The 14,136-nt window shown below is 61.0% G+C and overlaps 1 protein-coding gene across 1 annotated transcript; it reads right to left on the reverse strand.

Moving 5' to 3' along the window:
• Positions 1-11,321: 11,321 nt before the first annotated feature.
• On the reverse strand, positions 11,322-13,875 carry FOXL2 (forkhead box L2). The gene has a single exon (XM_071437155.1). It carries the CDS (start codon positions 13,539-13,541, stop codon positions 12,618-12,620), a length of 924 nt encoding a protein of 307 aa, XP_071293256.1. The 5' UTR covers positions 13,542-13,875; the 3' UTR covers positions 11,322-12,617.
• Between the last annotated feature and the right edge of the window lie 261 nt (positions 13,876-14,136).

Raw genomic sequence — 14,136 nt, forward strand, 5'->3', positions numbered from 1 at the left:
AGTGGCCTTTACTCACCCAAAACTCCTGTGCCCCACCTGCTGAGTGCTGAGTCTATAAAGAAGGGCAGAGAAGAGGGAGAACATCATAATGGATTCTGGCAAAGGCATGTGAGAATTGACATTTCCTTCTCAGCATCTAACTCAGTAAACTGTACATTAAATCCTACCCTAGGTGTAGTGTCCCTGGTACATCTTTGTATCAAATGTGTGCATCTCCAGGGAAGAGTGGACAGAGACTAGGAATGATCTAAATGGAGGGGAAAAGTTCTCACACTGATTCAATTAGAGCAGTAGATGTTGTAATATAGCTTCAAGGGATAACTGAAACTTTTGGAGAGTGCTTCCTTTTTTTTTTTTTTTTTTTTTTCCCTTTTTCTTTCCTTTGGCTGCTGCCACATGGAGCTCATTTCACATTTCAGCTATAATGTGAGTGATACAGGAAAACAGTTCTCACACTGTGTCAAATCCACTGGTGCCAGATCCACAGGCACCCTCCCTCAAGGAGCCTGAGAGCACAGCCATGCTCAGGGGTTTGCCTTTTCCACCCTGCTCCTGCAGCACCTGGGCTCTTTATGTGCATGAGTTTTGTCTCTGACTGCCAGCCAGAAAATACTGAGTGACGACCAGACCATCTCAGTCAGTTCTCTGAAAAATGCACAAAAGTTAAATCATGACAGGTGTTCTGTGCTACAGTGATGTGAGGCACAGGACAAAGGGAAAAGTGCTGTAAACTGCCCATGTCAATAGAAATCCATCCTAGCACCATGAGGGTGCACTGGGTTCATTTCTGCTCTGCTGGTTTGCACTGGGGCAGCATCAGCCCTGGCAAGTTCCTGGGAGCAGGGCGCCCTTCAGTCTGGATGGCAACAGTCTGCAAACATCACAGGAGTATTTTGTCTGGGGGCTCTCAGGAGCTGGGGCTGCTCCGTGTGCTGTGGTATTGCAGAAACACCTCAGTCTTGCTTGAACAGTAAACAAATATAACCATAGCTGCAAAGATAAACCACAAAAAAAATTTCCCACTCCTGGAATTCCCAACGCAAGGTGAGCACCTTCCTCCCAGAAATAGCCAGCTCCTCATCTTCCCACTGCACTGGCTCAAGCTATGAGTGCACAGTGAGTCCAAAATTCAATCTTTGTCAGCTCAGAAATGAAAAGATTTGAGAAAAACACCCCTGGAAATCAAGGCAGATAGGTTTGCTCACTGAGAGAGCTGCCCCAGCTCAGTCCTTACCACTCAAACTCTCATCCTGCCACCATCAGAGCTGGCACATTGCCCCTGCAGCACTGAGCGGGGCTGTGGCTCCACCACGGCCAGGCTGGGCAGAGATTGATGAATCCAGAGGGGGATTCATTTGCAGACCGTGTCTCTGTGCTGGCAGGGGATGTCACAGCTCATCCTCCCGTGCCTGGCTGCTGAGACACAAGGACAGGAGTGTTCATCTCAGCCCCGGGGCCGTGGGGAGCCCCTGGCAGTCCCGCACAATCCCTGCCCAGCCCCGTGCAGAACTGAAACAGGGCAGGGCCGCTGCCAGCTCCAGCCGGGGAGCTCACAGCAGCAGGGGGAATCCAGGGCTTCCTTCCAACTGCAGCATCAGCTCACTGCTCCTTACATCCTCCAGCATCCACCATGCTTGAGCTCCTGCAGCAAACCCTGCTTCTCTTAATACTTTATAAATAGTTCATTTTCAAATGAAGGGCAATAGCTGATCGTATAAAGAATTTTAGAATTGATGTAGGATCTGATAAATTGTGAACACCTTAAACTCGTGATGCTGGGAACTACAGAACTTGGTGGTTTTGTTGCATGATTTACAAACCACTGCTATAAGCTAGCAACAATCCTGTGTCCGTGCATTAACAGATGTGAGTAATGTATGGAAAGGGATATTTCCTTAGCCCATACCCTGTTCTTTTTTTTCTCACTTCACATTTTGCAATTACAAATGTCCCTTTGCTCAAGATCAATGGACTACACAGTGACTTTTTTGGATCTCAGTAATATAAAATGAAGGTTTACTACCAAAAACGTCAGTAAGTGTGTACACACACATTTTCTGTATTTGCAAAGTCTCAGTTGCCAAAAAAGAATTGTATCCTGCATGTATTTACAGGAAAATTTGGCTATGAAGATCACTTGACACCTTCTAGTTCTGCTAACCAAGTGCTGCTTTCCACAACGCTTTATTAAAATTTGTACGGGGCCACGCTCCAAAACACAAGAACTCAGAACGATTTGTTACATGAAGGAAATTTTCCTTCAAGGAGAGATCGGTGGTTAAAAACATGGAACACCAGAGCAATGGTAAAAGCCTGCTGTCAGGAACGAGGGCGAGAGAGGGAACAGCGAGAGAGGGCGAGCAGCAGCCAAGGAGAATCCGCGAGGGGAAAGGAGCCTGCGAAAGCAGAAATGTGCAACCGCGAGTTTCTAGAGCAGGAATTCCCCGCGCTGCGAGACCGCACGGAGAACGAACGCCCCGCCGGCCGGGAAACACCTCCCGGCCCCGGCTGGGCTGGGCTGGGCGTGCTCGGCCGCGGCCTGGGACGCGCGGAGCCCCGGGACGGGGACACGGAGCGGCTCCCGGCGGAGCGGGGCCGGCAGAGGGCAGCGCCGGGCAGAGCTCGGTCACAGCGCCGGGCAGGGCTCGGTCACAGCTCCGGGCAGGGATCGGTCACAGACACAGCTCCGGGACGGGCTCGGTCACAGCCACAGCGCCGGGCAGGGCTCGGTCACAGCTCCGGACCGGGCTCGGTCACAGCGCCGGGCAGGGCTCGGTCACAGCCACAGCGCCGGGACGGGCTCGGTCACAGCTCCGGGCAGGGCTCGGCCACAGCCACAGCGACGGGACGGACTCGGCCACAGCCACAGCTCCGGGCAGGGCTCGGTCACAGCCACAGCTCCGGGCAGGGCTCGGTCACAGCACCGGGACGGGCTCGGTCACAGCCACAGCGCCGGGACGGGCTCGGTCACAGCTCCGGGCAGGGCTCGGTCACAGCCACAGCGCCGGGACGGGGCTCGGCCACAGCCACAGCTCCGGGCAGGGCTCGGTCACAGCCACAGCTCCGGGACGGGGCTCGGTCACAGCTCCGGGCAGGGCTCGGTCACAGCCACAGCGCCGGGACGGGCTCGGTCACAGCCACAGCTCCGGACCGGGGCTCGGTCACAGCCACAGCTCCAGACCGGCCTCGGTCACAGCCACAGCTCCAGACCGGCCTCGGTCACAGCTCTGGACCGGGCTCGGTCACAGCCACAGCTCCGGACTGGGCTCGGTCACAGATCCGGACTGGGCTCGGTCACAGCCACAGCGCCGGGACCGGGCTCGGCCTCTGCCACAGAGCCGGGCAGTGCTCGGTCACAACCTCAGCTCTGGACCGGGCTCGGTCACAGCCACAGCTCCGGACCGGGCTCGGTCACAGCCACAGCTCCAGACCGGCCTCGGTCACAGCTCCGGACCGGGGCTCGGTCACAACCACAGCTCTGGACCGGGCTCGGTCACAGCCACAGCTCCGGGCCGGGCTCGGCCCTGCCCCGCACCAGCCGCAGTGCTCAGGGCGTGCTCCTGCCTCAAAGCCCCAAACGTGTCATGTGCAACATCAGAAAGGCGCACTGGTGAACTCCCCGCGTCTAATGGGAAACACTTGAGAGTTCTACCAAATCTGTCACTTTTTAAATGAAAACATGAAAAAGGGCCGAGATAAAACAAAACAACAGGAAAAAAAAAAAAGTTGGAATCATGCGCTTTGATTCAGATACTGAAAAATTTTCCTCAAGGAATGGAAAAACTGATGGGGAGGAGGGGGGGAAAGGCAAACCAAAATCTTCTGGTGCTTGCAGCAGCCGGAGCAGACATTCTTCCCTGTAATCCCCTCGCTCCCTTCTCGCTTCGGGAAGGGAACAACAAACCCAAACCCTTCTGTGATGGCTCTTAGAGATTTTAGGACATTAAGATGTTTAAACAAGTGGTTCCCATTTCTGTTCCAAGGCAACTGGTGACTCTCCCAGACACCACTGGCTGCTCCGAGCTGAACTGAACTGTGGTTTATCAGACAAGGCGAGCCAAGAGACTTCCAAAGCAAACTCGTTGATTTGGGGAAAAGACTAGGTTGAGAGGACTGTTCCCTGAGACTGGAACTACAACAGGCCGGGCAGGAGGCTGCCTTACAGGAGATATCATCATTGATGGGTATTTTAAAAAGCCATACAGCTAACTTTTAACATCTCCTCGTTGGTTTTTTGTTTTGTTTGTTTGTTTGTTTTTCTTTTTGTTTGTGGGGGATTTTTGATTTTGTTTTGTTTTTTTTTTTTCTTTCTTTTTTTTTTTTTTTTTTTCTGAAAACGTCCCTGTATCTCGGAGGCTTCATAGGAAGCAGAAAAGCGATTTGTAAGGCTGGGGACAGAGAGGCCGCCCCTTCCCATGTCCCTGCCCCTGCCCTTGCCTCTGCCCTGGCTGCCCGGCAGGGAACATCAGATCCATGGCAGGATCTCACGGGGACATGGACTGAAGCGCCTCGGGAGTCCCTGTCCCGCTGGTAGGAGCGGGGATGCCGGGGCCGTTCCGGTCCCTGCTGCCCTCTGGGGCTGCTCTGAAGGCAGGAGGGGCTGGCAGCAGCTCCGCGCTGCCGGCGGGCACGGCCCCAAAACCTCGGGGAGAGCGCATAAGGCAGAACTGCGGCTGCCCAAACCTCGGGCTCCTGCAACCTGCATCCCCCAAAACCCTCCCGGCCTGAGGGGGAGTTTTAGTAGCCCGGCAGCCAGCGGCGGCGAACATTTCTCGGCATTTCGTTGTTTGGGCTCTGTGAGCCGTTACCGGGGCCGCTTCTGACTCTGCTGCGGCTGCCAGCAGCTCCTCGGCGGGGCTGGATGGGGGCCGGATGGGGGCTGGATAGGGGCTGGATGCGGGGCTGGATGCGGGGATGGATGCAGGGTTGGATGCGGGGCTGGATGCAGGGTTGGATGCGGGGTTGGATGCGGAGATGGATGCAGGGCAGGATGGAGGCTGGATGAGGGGTTGGATGCGGGGTTGGATGCGGGGTTGGATGCGGAGATGGATGGGGGCTGGATGGGGGCTGGATGGGGGCTGGATGCGGGGATGGATGCAGGCCTGGATGCGGGGCTGGATGAGAGGTTGGATGCGGGGCTGGATGGGGGCTGGATGCGGGGCTGGATGCGGGGCTGAATGCAGGGCAGGATGCGGGGCTGGATGCAGGGTTGGATGAGAGGTTGGATGCGGGGCTGGATGCGGGGTTGGATGCGGGACTCTACAGGGGGCAACCTTCGTGCCGCAAGAACCACTCGTACCCCAGCGCGGGGAGCAGTCAGGAGCCACGTACCAGATGCCTCAGACGTTGTGGCTGATAAGCACCAAGCGATATCGCCTCCAAAGTCAGGAGCAGAGGAAGCGCAGGTCAACATGTGCCTGATATAATTTTTCTCTGAACATCTTGTTAAAAGCCACACCTGGAAAAAAAAAAAAAAAAAGATATCAGAGATATCAGAGTAGCGAGTGACTCTTTTTTGTGACTCTTTTTTGTTTCCTCCCCGTTTTGATAACGGAGAACATTACGCCTCGTGTTGTGCCCAGCTTCGCCCTGTACTTTATTGATTGTTTGGGTTTTCGAGGAACACAACGATAGTAACGAAAAGAATCAGTTATCGCTGGGCAGAAAACGGGGAAACGGGCGACATATCTTAAACAACGGGTCAGTAACTCCTGTGTGCCGCGGGGTGGGCAGCGTGCCTCCAAACCCGCACCTTGGCCAGCACTTCTTGCTCGAAGAAGTGGAGGCTACCCCGACATCCCACAAACCACGAACTTTCTCCTCTCCCAGCCCCATTTATTGAAGCCCGGCGGTTTTCCTTCCCCTGCCCCAGGCAAACGCCCGATGCCCATCAGTTGTCAGTGACCTGTCCCTCGAGGGCCGCTCCGTGCCCGCATTCACCCCGTGCTGCCTCACGTCATCGAAAATGGTCACTGTGAACGACAAAAGTGAAATTCCGTCCCGTTATTTCGTGATCGCTCCCAATTTGTTATCCATGTAGGGTGGGGGGGGGGAGAGAAGTTACTTTTGGAAAGAGAAAGAAATTAAACGAAAATAGGCGAACAATTTATCTGCCAGCAAAACCGTCGGGTTTGCAGGGACCAGCTGGGAAGACAGGAGCTTTCGCCGGTGTGAGGAGCCACCCGTGTGCCCGCACCCGCATGTGCCCTCAGGGAAAACCGAGTTTGGCACCTCCGTCAGGGCAGGGCAGGGCAGGGCAGGGCAGGGCAGGGCAGGGTGCCGCTCCTCCTGCCGTCATTTTATAACGGGAAAAGATCTTACACAGCTCGCAAACCCTGTCTCAAAGGCAGAGCAGGGACAGCCGGTGTTTCACTTTCAAATCGCACCTGATGAGATTTCTCAGGCTTTTTGCTCACTGTGCGACTTGAGGGAGAGCAGGGCTCCCCGTCCCGGCCCATGCGCTGCTGATCTGCGGTGCTCGCCCGCCTCTCTCCGGGACAGGTCCCGCGGGGCGCAGCCCTGCCTGGTGCCCTGTGCCTGGGGCGGGAACAAGCACGAGTCTTTGTCGAAAGCCGAACTCTTCTTCAGGAAACATGCAGCTGATTCTGAACGAATTCCCACCAGCCCACCAAATCCTGCAGCTGCTTGTTTGGGCAATAAAACCCCGTGTGGTTTCTAAACTCACGGAAAGAAGAAGGAAAAAGATGTTAATCCAAGTAAACTCTAAGTAAAAACTCATTGATTACCTCCGCCTTCCTGTCTCTGATTTGATTAATCATTTGCCATCATGCTTTCCGAGTCACTTCTGTGTTGGTTTCCCTCTGCCTGAATCCTGTAAGACTTTTCCAGAAGGGCGGCTGTGATGTTGAGACCGACATACTGTAAACAACCACAAGAAGCAGAGCGAATGTTTTCAATACAGCTCGAGGACCAAAATAAACTCATCGGATTAGGCCAGCCCGAGCGATTGTTTTGGTGAACGCTTCCCAGGCCCGCTGCTGAGCACATCCCCCGGGGCTACCTGGGGCGGGCGGCGGTGCCGCGGCGGCCCCGGCCGGAGGAGCGGGGCCGGGAGGAGCCCCCTGCCCACCCTCGCCCTGCCCTGAGCTGCGGGGCAGATGTTACAGTGCCCCAGAGCAGAGCCTGCCAGGGCGGAGATGCTCCGCAGACCCAGGCATGGGCTTCTGGTGGATGGAGAAGCCTCAGGGGAACAGCAGAGCCGGGAGCTCCGTCTGAGCCCCTTCTCCCTGCGCCCGTCCCTGCGGCCGCGGTGTGCCCAGGGCTGCGGGCACCGCTCCGGGGCTCAACACTGGGCTCTGCAGCCTGGCTATGCCGGCCTTCCCCGAGCCCGCTACAGCGTCTATGAGAGCTTTTTAGCCCTCGTAATAATTTTTTCGCCGTCTGGGGCTGACCAAAGCACCGCGCCGGCTGCCCGTGCCCGCCTGCACGGAGCTGATTCCCCGTGTTTGAGGCTGGCCGGCCCCTCCTGTGAGCGGGAAGGAGCGAACCCCGCCGGGCGGGGAGCGGGGGTTCCCGGTGCCCGCCCGCCCCTTCGAGCCGCCCTCCGGCCGCACGGGCCGGGCCGGGGCCGCCGGACCTCACCGCGCTCCCGACCGTCACACACGCAGAGCGGAGATTTTTTAAGTAACAAATGTACTTTTTTATTTTTGAAGCAAAAATATCGTTTTCGGCTTAACAATAGCCGGATCTCGCTGAATGAAGCCTGTGCATATTTTCCTGTTTTAATTGGTTGTATAATAAACAGTCCTGACCCCGCACTCTCTTTTCAATGAGTTCAGGGTGAAACGCAGACCATGGGACTGGAAATGACTTTTTCACCACTTAAAACACTGACAAGAATACCAGGAATCAGGCGGTACTAAACAGCCGCTCCGGCCGGGGCGGGAGGGAGGGCGCAAGGTAAGAGCTGTGTGTGTGTCTCCTCACGGAGCCTGCTCTGCCCTGCCCGCAGCCACCGCCCCCTGCTCGGTCGCGGTCCGGTACGACAGGAGGAGCCGGGACAGAGCCCACGGGTCCCTCGTTCAGCATCCCTCTGCCGGGCCGCTGTCCCCGCTCTCCCTCCGGCCCGCAGGCAGAGGGCAGCCGTGCCGTGCCGTGCCGTGCCGTGCCGTGCCGTGCCGTGCCGTGCCGTGCCGTGCCGTGCCGTGCCGCCGGGGAGCGCTCCCGGCTCCCAGAGCTCTGCCACCCTCCGAGCCCGGCCAGGGCTTCAAAAGGACCTTTGCGGCCTGCGCAAAGGACCGGAGAGGACGAGAAAGCTGCGGTGGCAAAATATCCCCCGGCGCTGGCACTGCCCCGGGGGCTGCAGCAGCAGAAGGGCGCTGGGTGTCCGCTCAGCCTCGGGGATCAAACTCTGTCCTTCCCCGACAGAGGCAGGCTGCTTCCACGTCCGCTCCGGGCAGGGAGAAAACACCCCTCGCTCTTCTGCTTTCATCTCTCGCCAGCGTTGCATAAAGCCGGGGCCGCTCCGAAAGGGCAGCGGCGGCTCAGCAGCCCTGAGCCCCCCTTCCCTGGCTCTGGCCCCCGCAGCAGCCCCGGGCCCGGAGGAGGCTCCGAGCCAAGGTGCTGTCCCGGGGAGCGCGTCCCGCTCCGTGCGCATTCCTCCTGCCATCATTTATATAACGGGGAAAGACCTTACACAACGCGCAAAGACCGCGCTGGCCAAGAGTGCGGCGCTCGGCCGCTCGATTTTGTGAGGGACCCGCGGGGCTGGGGCAGGTGGGAGCTGCGGGAGGAGGTGACGGCCCGGGGCGAGGGAGCGCTGAGCCACCGCGGGCACCCCTCGGTCCTGTGCCGGTGTTGGTGCCCACGGAGCTGGCTGCGGAGGGGCCTGCACCGCTCCTGCTCCCGCTCAGCCCCTGCCGTCCCAAGCGCCGCTGTCCGGGGCGCGGCCCGGTCCTGCACATCACCCGGGCTGCGGAGCGGGCCCGCGGCGAGGCACAGCTCCCCCGGGACACTCGGTCCCTGCACATCACCCGGGCTGCGGAGCGGGCCCGCGGCGAGGCACAGCTCCTCCGGGACACTCGGTCCCTGCACATCACCCGGGTTGCGCAGCGGGCCCGCGGGGAGGCACAGCTCCTCCGGGACACTCGGTCCCTGCGTGCCTGGCTGCTCGGTAGCGCGGCGGCTCCCCAGGGGCCGTGCCCGCTGCCGAGGCAAGCACCAGCACGCGGGGAGATGATGGGCACCCCCTCCCCAGCCCGGCGGCACCGCACGGGAGGCCCGGCAGTCCCCGGCAGCGGCAGAGGCCGGGCTGCTGCCGGCAGGACCAGCCCTGCCTCGGGACGCCGCCCGACAGCGCCCGGCGAGCGCAGCCAGCCACGGCGGCCGGGCTCTCCCCGCGGTTTCCCTGCGAGTTTACATTCAGTGCAGTCCCTGTAAAATACAGAAAACCATCGTAAAAACATCCTACAGGCGCGACGGCCACTGCCGCCCGGGAGCGGCTCGGGGAGAACGAGAGCAGAGCCCCGGCCGGGCACAGGGAGCCCGGGCCGAAGGAGAACCGAGCCCCGGCCGGACATAGGAGCCCGGCAGACGGACAAGCCCATGGCCTGGCAAGAGAGCGGCCGCACGGCCCTGCCAGGCCGCTTCTCTCCCAAACGCGCGGCTCCCTGCCTCTCTCTATGGGCTCAATCGGCCGCTGGTCAAGCCCAGCACGACCTGGGTGGACACCACCTATTCCAGGAACTGGAATAGCCCCCGGGGCCGCACGTCCCTGCTCGGTCCCGGCCTGCCGCTTCCTCTCCCTGCACCTGGCACGGTCAGGTGTCGCTTCACTCAAAGCTGGCGAGCCCCAGCCGTTCCCGGGGGTGTGCAAGCGGTGCTTCATACTTTGCCTCAGGCCGAACGACGGCACAGCCCAGGACGGAGCCCAGGGAGCGCCGGTGGGCCTGTGCGGAGGTCCGGGGAGGCGCTCCCACCCTCCCTTCGCCCCGTGCCCACCTCCGGTGGCGAGGGTTTCCCTTTTGGCCTCAACATACCCCTGAGGAAAGTAGCGGTATTGGGAGTATCTATCTAGAAAGGAACAAGCAGGCAAGGCCCTGAGCCCTCCGGGGCAAAGCCGCGATCCCCGGTGCGCTGGCAAAGGCGTGAGTCCCGGCCGCGTCCTGTGTGCGCCGGCATCCCCGCTTCGGCCTTGGGCCTCGCGTTCCAGCGGTGTTCGTGCGGAGGCCGGGCTCTGTCCCTGCCGCCCGGTACCACACGGCCCTCTCGCCGTGACCCCGCTTTCCGCAGCCCTTGTGCCTCTCTGTCCGCCCGGAGCGGAGCCCCTCGGACCGCATCAACGCTCGCAGCGACCTCCCCGCCTGGGGAGCGGGGCCAGGGGGCACCGCAGGGCTCCGGGATGGCCGGGCGGGTGCCTCAGAGCCCCTCTGCCCTGGCCGTGCCCGCCGAGCGGCAGAGAAGCCGCCAGTCCCCGCGTCTCGCACTGCCTTCTGCGAGCGGGCTGCAGGCCCTGCAGCAAGGGAAAGCGTCGGGCAGCCGGGCAAGGGCGAGTGCCAGGCCCCTGGCTGCGGAGCGGAGCGCTCGGCCCCGTTACCGGGTTCACCCCGGCAGCGCTGGCCGGGGCAGCGAGCTGCCCGCGCGGGCCGTGAGGCGAACAGCGCGGCCCGTGAGGCGAACAGCGCAGCCCCGCTGCTGCCGCGGCACCGCGGGCCTGGCCAGGCCGGGGGCCGAGCGGGACCCGCTGCCAGCCGGGCCCGCACCGAGCGGGGCCTCCCCGCCGGCCCCGTCCTGTGCTGAGCCCCGGGCCCGGCAAGGGCCCTGCCTGCGGGGACGGGCAGGGTTAGAAGCGAGGCCCAGGCCGCCGCCACAGCCACGGGCCCGGCGAGAAAAGGGGGACCCGCCTGCGGCTGCCGCATGGGGCTCGGGCCCCGTCGCAGCGCGGCCGGGCCGGGCTCGGGGCGGCACGGGACCGTTCTTTTCCTTCCAGGACCACGGCCCCGAGCACGCGAGGAAGAAATGAAAGCGAAGCAGGGTCCGGCACAGCCCCGGGCACAAGCCCGAGGCCTCCGCCGCCCCGGGCCGGGCACACGGGCGAGGTGCCGGCGGCTGCCCGCGGCCCGGAGCGGAGGCGCCGCACGCCGCGGAACCAACGCAACGCTGCCCGCACCTTGTCGGCCGCCGCCGAGACAGCCCCGGGGACTGGCGGAGATGATGGAGCGCCCAGCACGGGTCCCGCAGCCGAGCCCCGTGCGCCGAGCGGTGCCCGCCGCCCGGAGCGGCCCCGGCACACAGCGCCCGCCCCGCTCCCCGCTGCCGCTTCCCGATCCCGAGCGCGGAGGAGCGAGTGAAATAAAACGATATGGAAAGAAGGAAAGGCATTTTATTGGAGACTTTACAATGCTAGAAAGTACAATGAAAGTGCTAGTTCATTCTAGAAAAGTTGGTCCCAAAATGGTACTATGCCACAGCATCTATCGGTTTACACAAACATTTACAAAATCGCTATGAACTGGCCCCTGCTTTAAAATCGCTATTTTTTGTCCACATTAATCTATGTAAAATTGAAGGATCAAAACCTTTTAAGAAAAACAGTAAGCATTCAAAAGCAGAACCTACCGGGAAATCCATTTTGGGCCAGGTTTGGGGGCAAAAAAACTGAAGACAGTTTAAACTTTCATTATTAATAATAATAGGCACACGGAAAAAATATCCCAATTTACAGGAAAGCGTCTCTCTTTTTTTTTTTTTTAATAACATCAAAATATTTTTTTAGACCTGTATAAAATTACTTTTAAGACCTCAGAGGACATTGTCTCCTTTAAAAAATATATTTGCCGCTGCCGAAACGTTTCACGAGTGACCCTGGCGCGTTTTGTTTGTTGGTTTCTATTCACCAGCAATATCGCACATCTGCTGTCACAGCAGTCCCCACGTTAAGTACTATTTTAACGAAAAGCCACAGCTCGGAAGAAGCGCAGTGCTTTGCAGAGCGAGGAAGAAGACAGAGGGGATGAAGAAGAGGACGAGCACCGCGGGCACACCATAGTGTCTAGGCCCCGCCAGCCCCGCACCGCACGCGTGAAAATGCCTCCGCTATTTACAAACTCCGTTCTACTCTCCCCGTGGCTGAGCCCGAAAAGATTTACGGCCGAATTACAAAGGAGCATAATTTTGAGGGCTGAACAACCAATTTTTAATTAGATGCTCCCCCCGTTCCCCCCACCTCCCAAAAAAAACCCCAAAAAACAACAAACCCCGACAAAACAAAACAAAACAAAACCAAAGCAAACAAACCCAAATCAAAAGAAAAAAAAAAAACCACCGAACCCAACAACTCACAAACACAACACGGAGCAGAGAAACTCCCGGTGAATCCCCGCTCGCCCGGAGAGGCGGCGCGGCCGCCGCTGCCCGGCGCAGCCCCGCGGGGAACCCCCACACTTACACGGCTTTCTTCGCATGGAGGGACGCTCCTACACTGACACTACGCGCGGGGCAAAGCCGCTATTTCCCCACCGCGAGAGTTTGGGCACAGAGAGAGGGAAGTCCGTGACTAGAGACCAGGAGGAGAGACGCGGAGCGCGGGGGAACGCGGCGGGGTAGCAGAGGGGCAGCGGGGCCGGTGCATTGCTGGGACGGCGCTGGCCGGAGCCTCCCTAGATGTCTATGCGGGAGTGCAGGGCGCTGTGTTTGCTGTCGTGCTCCCAGTAAGAACAGTGCATCATGGACAGCTCGGCGGGCTGGCGGGCGCAGGCAAACTGGAGGCCGGCTCCGTTTGCCGCCGGGGCCGAGGGCGGCGCGGGGCTGGCCGGGCTGAGCTGCTGGGGGTGGTGGGCGTGCGGGTGGTGGTGGTGGTGGTGGCCCACGCCGTTGTAGGAGTTCACCATGCTGGGCAGCGCCATGCTCTGCACCCGCGAGTAGGGGCTGTAGGACGCCGGGCCCGAGAGTCCTTTCACATTGACGGGGCTGACGTTCCCACCAGACATCTGGCAGGACGTGTAGGGCATGGGCGCGGGGGGCTGCGCCAGCGGCCACGAGTTGTTCATGAAGGTGGACTGCAAGTACTTGGGCGGGGACAGGTAGCCGTAGCTGTCGGGGCTGAAGAGGGTCTTGCCCGGCTGGAAGTGGGTCGGAGGCGGCCGGAAAGGCCGTTTCATCCTTCGTCTTCTGCGGTAGTTGCCCTTCTCGAACATGTCCTCGCAGGCGGGGTCCAGGGTCCAGTAGTTGCCCTTGCGCTCGCCGCCGCCCTCCCGGGGCACCTTGATGAAGCACTCGTTGAGGCTGAGGTTGTGGCGGATGCTGTTCTGCCAGCCTTTCTTGTTCTTCTCGTAGAAAGGGAACTTGCTGATGATGTACTGGTAGATCCCAGACAGCGTAAGCCTCTTCTCCGCGCTCTCCCGAATGGCCATGGCGATCAGGGCCACGTAGGAATAGGGGGGCTTCTGCGAGGGGTCCGGCTTCTCGGGGCCCTTGTCCGCGCTCAGCTCCTCCTTGCCCCGATCCGGCTCCTTGCTGCCGCCGGTGTCATGAGCCAGCAGCGCCACCGTGTCCTCCTCGCCGTCCGGGTAGTTGCTCATCATGGTGCCCCGCGCCCGCCGCCCGGGGCGCCCAGCGGTGCGGAGCGCTGCCCGCTGCACGGAGCCCGCTGCCGGCGGCCGTCCCGCTCCGCGCTCGCCGCGACGGGGCCGAAGCCGAAGTCGAAGCCGGGACCCGGCCGGAGATCGGGAGGCGCCTCTCGCGGCGCCGCTGGTCCGTGCAGCGCGGCGGCGGCGGCGGCGGCGTCCCTGCCCCCGCGGGCTCCGCTCCCCTCTGCCGCGGCGGCCGGGCTCTTTTCTGATTTGTATGGGCCCGGCCGAGTTCCGCTTTCGTCAGGAGCCCGCTCCCCTATCGCCGCCGAGCCGCTGGGCACGGCCGAGTTCACCCCGCAGTCACGGCGCCGCGCTCAGCCCCGCGCACACGCGGCCCGACGTGGCCCCGCGGAGCGGCGCGGAGCCGCCGGGGGCGGGGGGAGGCGGGGGGCGGCGTCCGGGGGGCGCTGGGGGAGCCTCCGCCGCCCACCCCGGAGCCCGCCGGGGCCCGCGGCGCTGCGTTCCCCTCCCGCCCGCCGCGGGGTCGCGCTGGAGGCGGTGGGTGCGAGGGGGTGTGCCCGCGGCGCTCGCCCTGCCACGGCGGCTT

Source organism: Agelaius tricolor, unplaced genomic scaffold (genome assembly GCF_023055355.1).
Source record: "Agelaius tricolor isolate 1412-34295 unplaced genomic scaffold, bAgeTri1.0.p SCAF_12, whole genome shotgun sequence".
Taxonomy (NCBI): Eukaryota; Metazoa; Chordata; class Aves; order Passeriformes; family Icteridae; genus Agelaius; species Agelaius tricolor.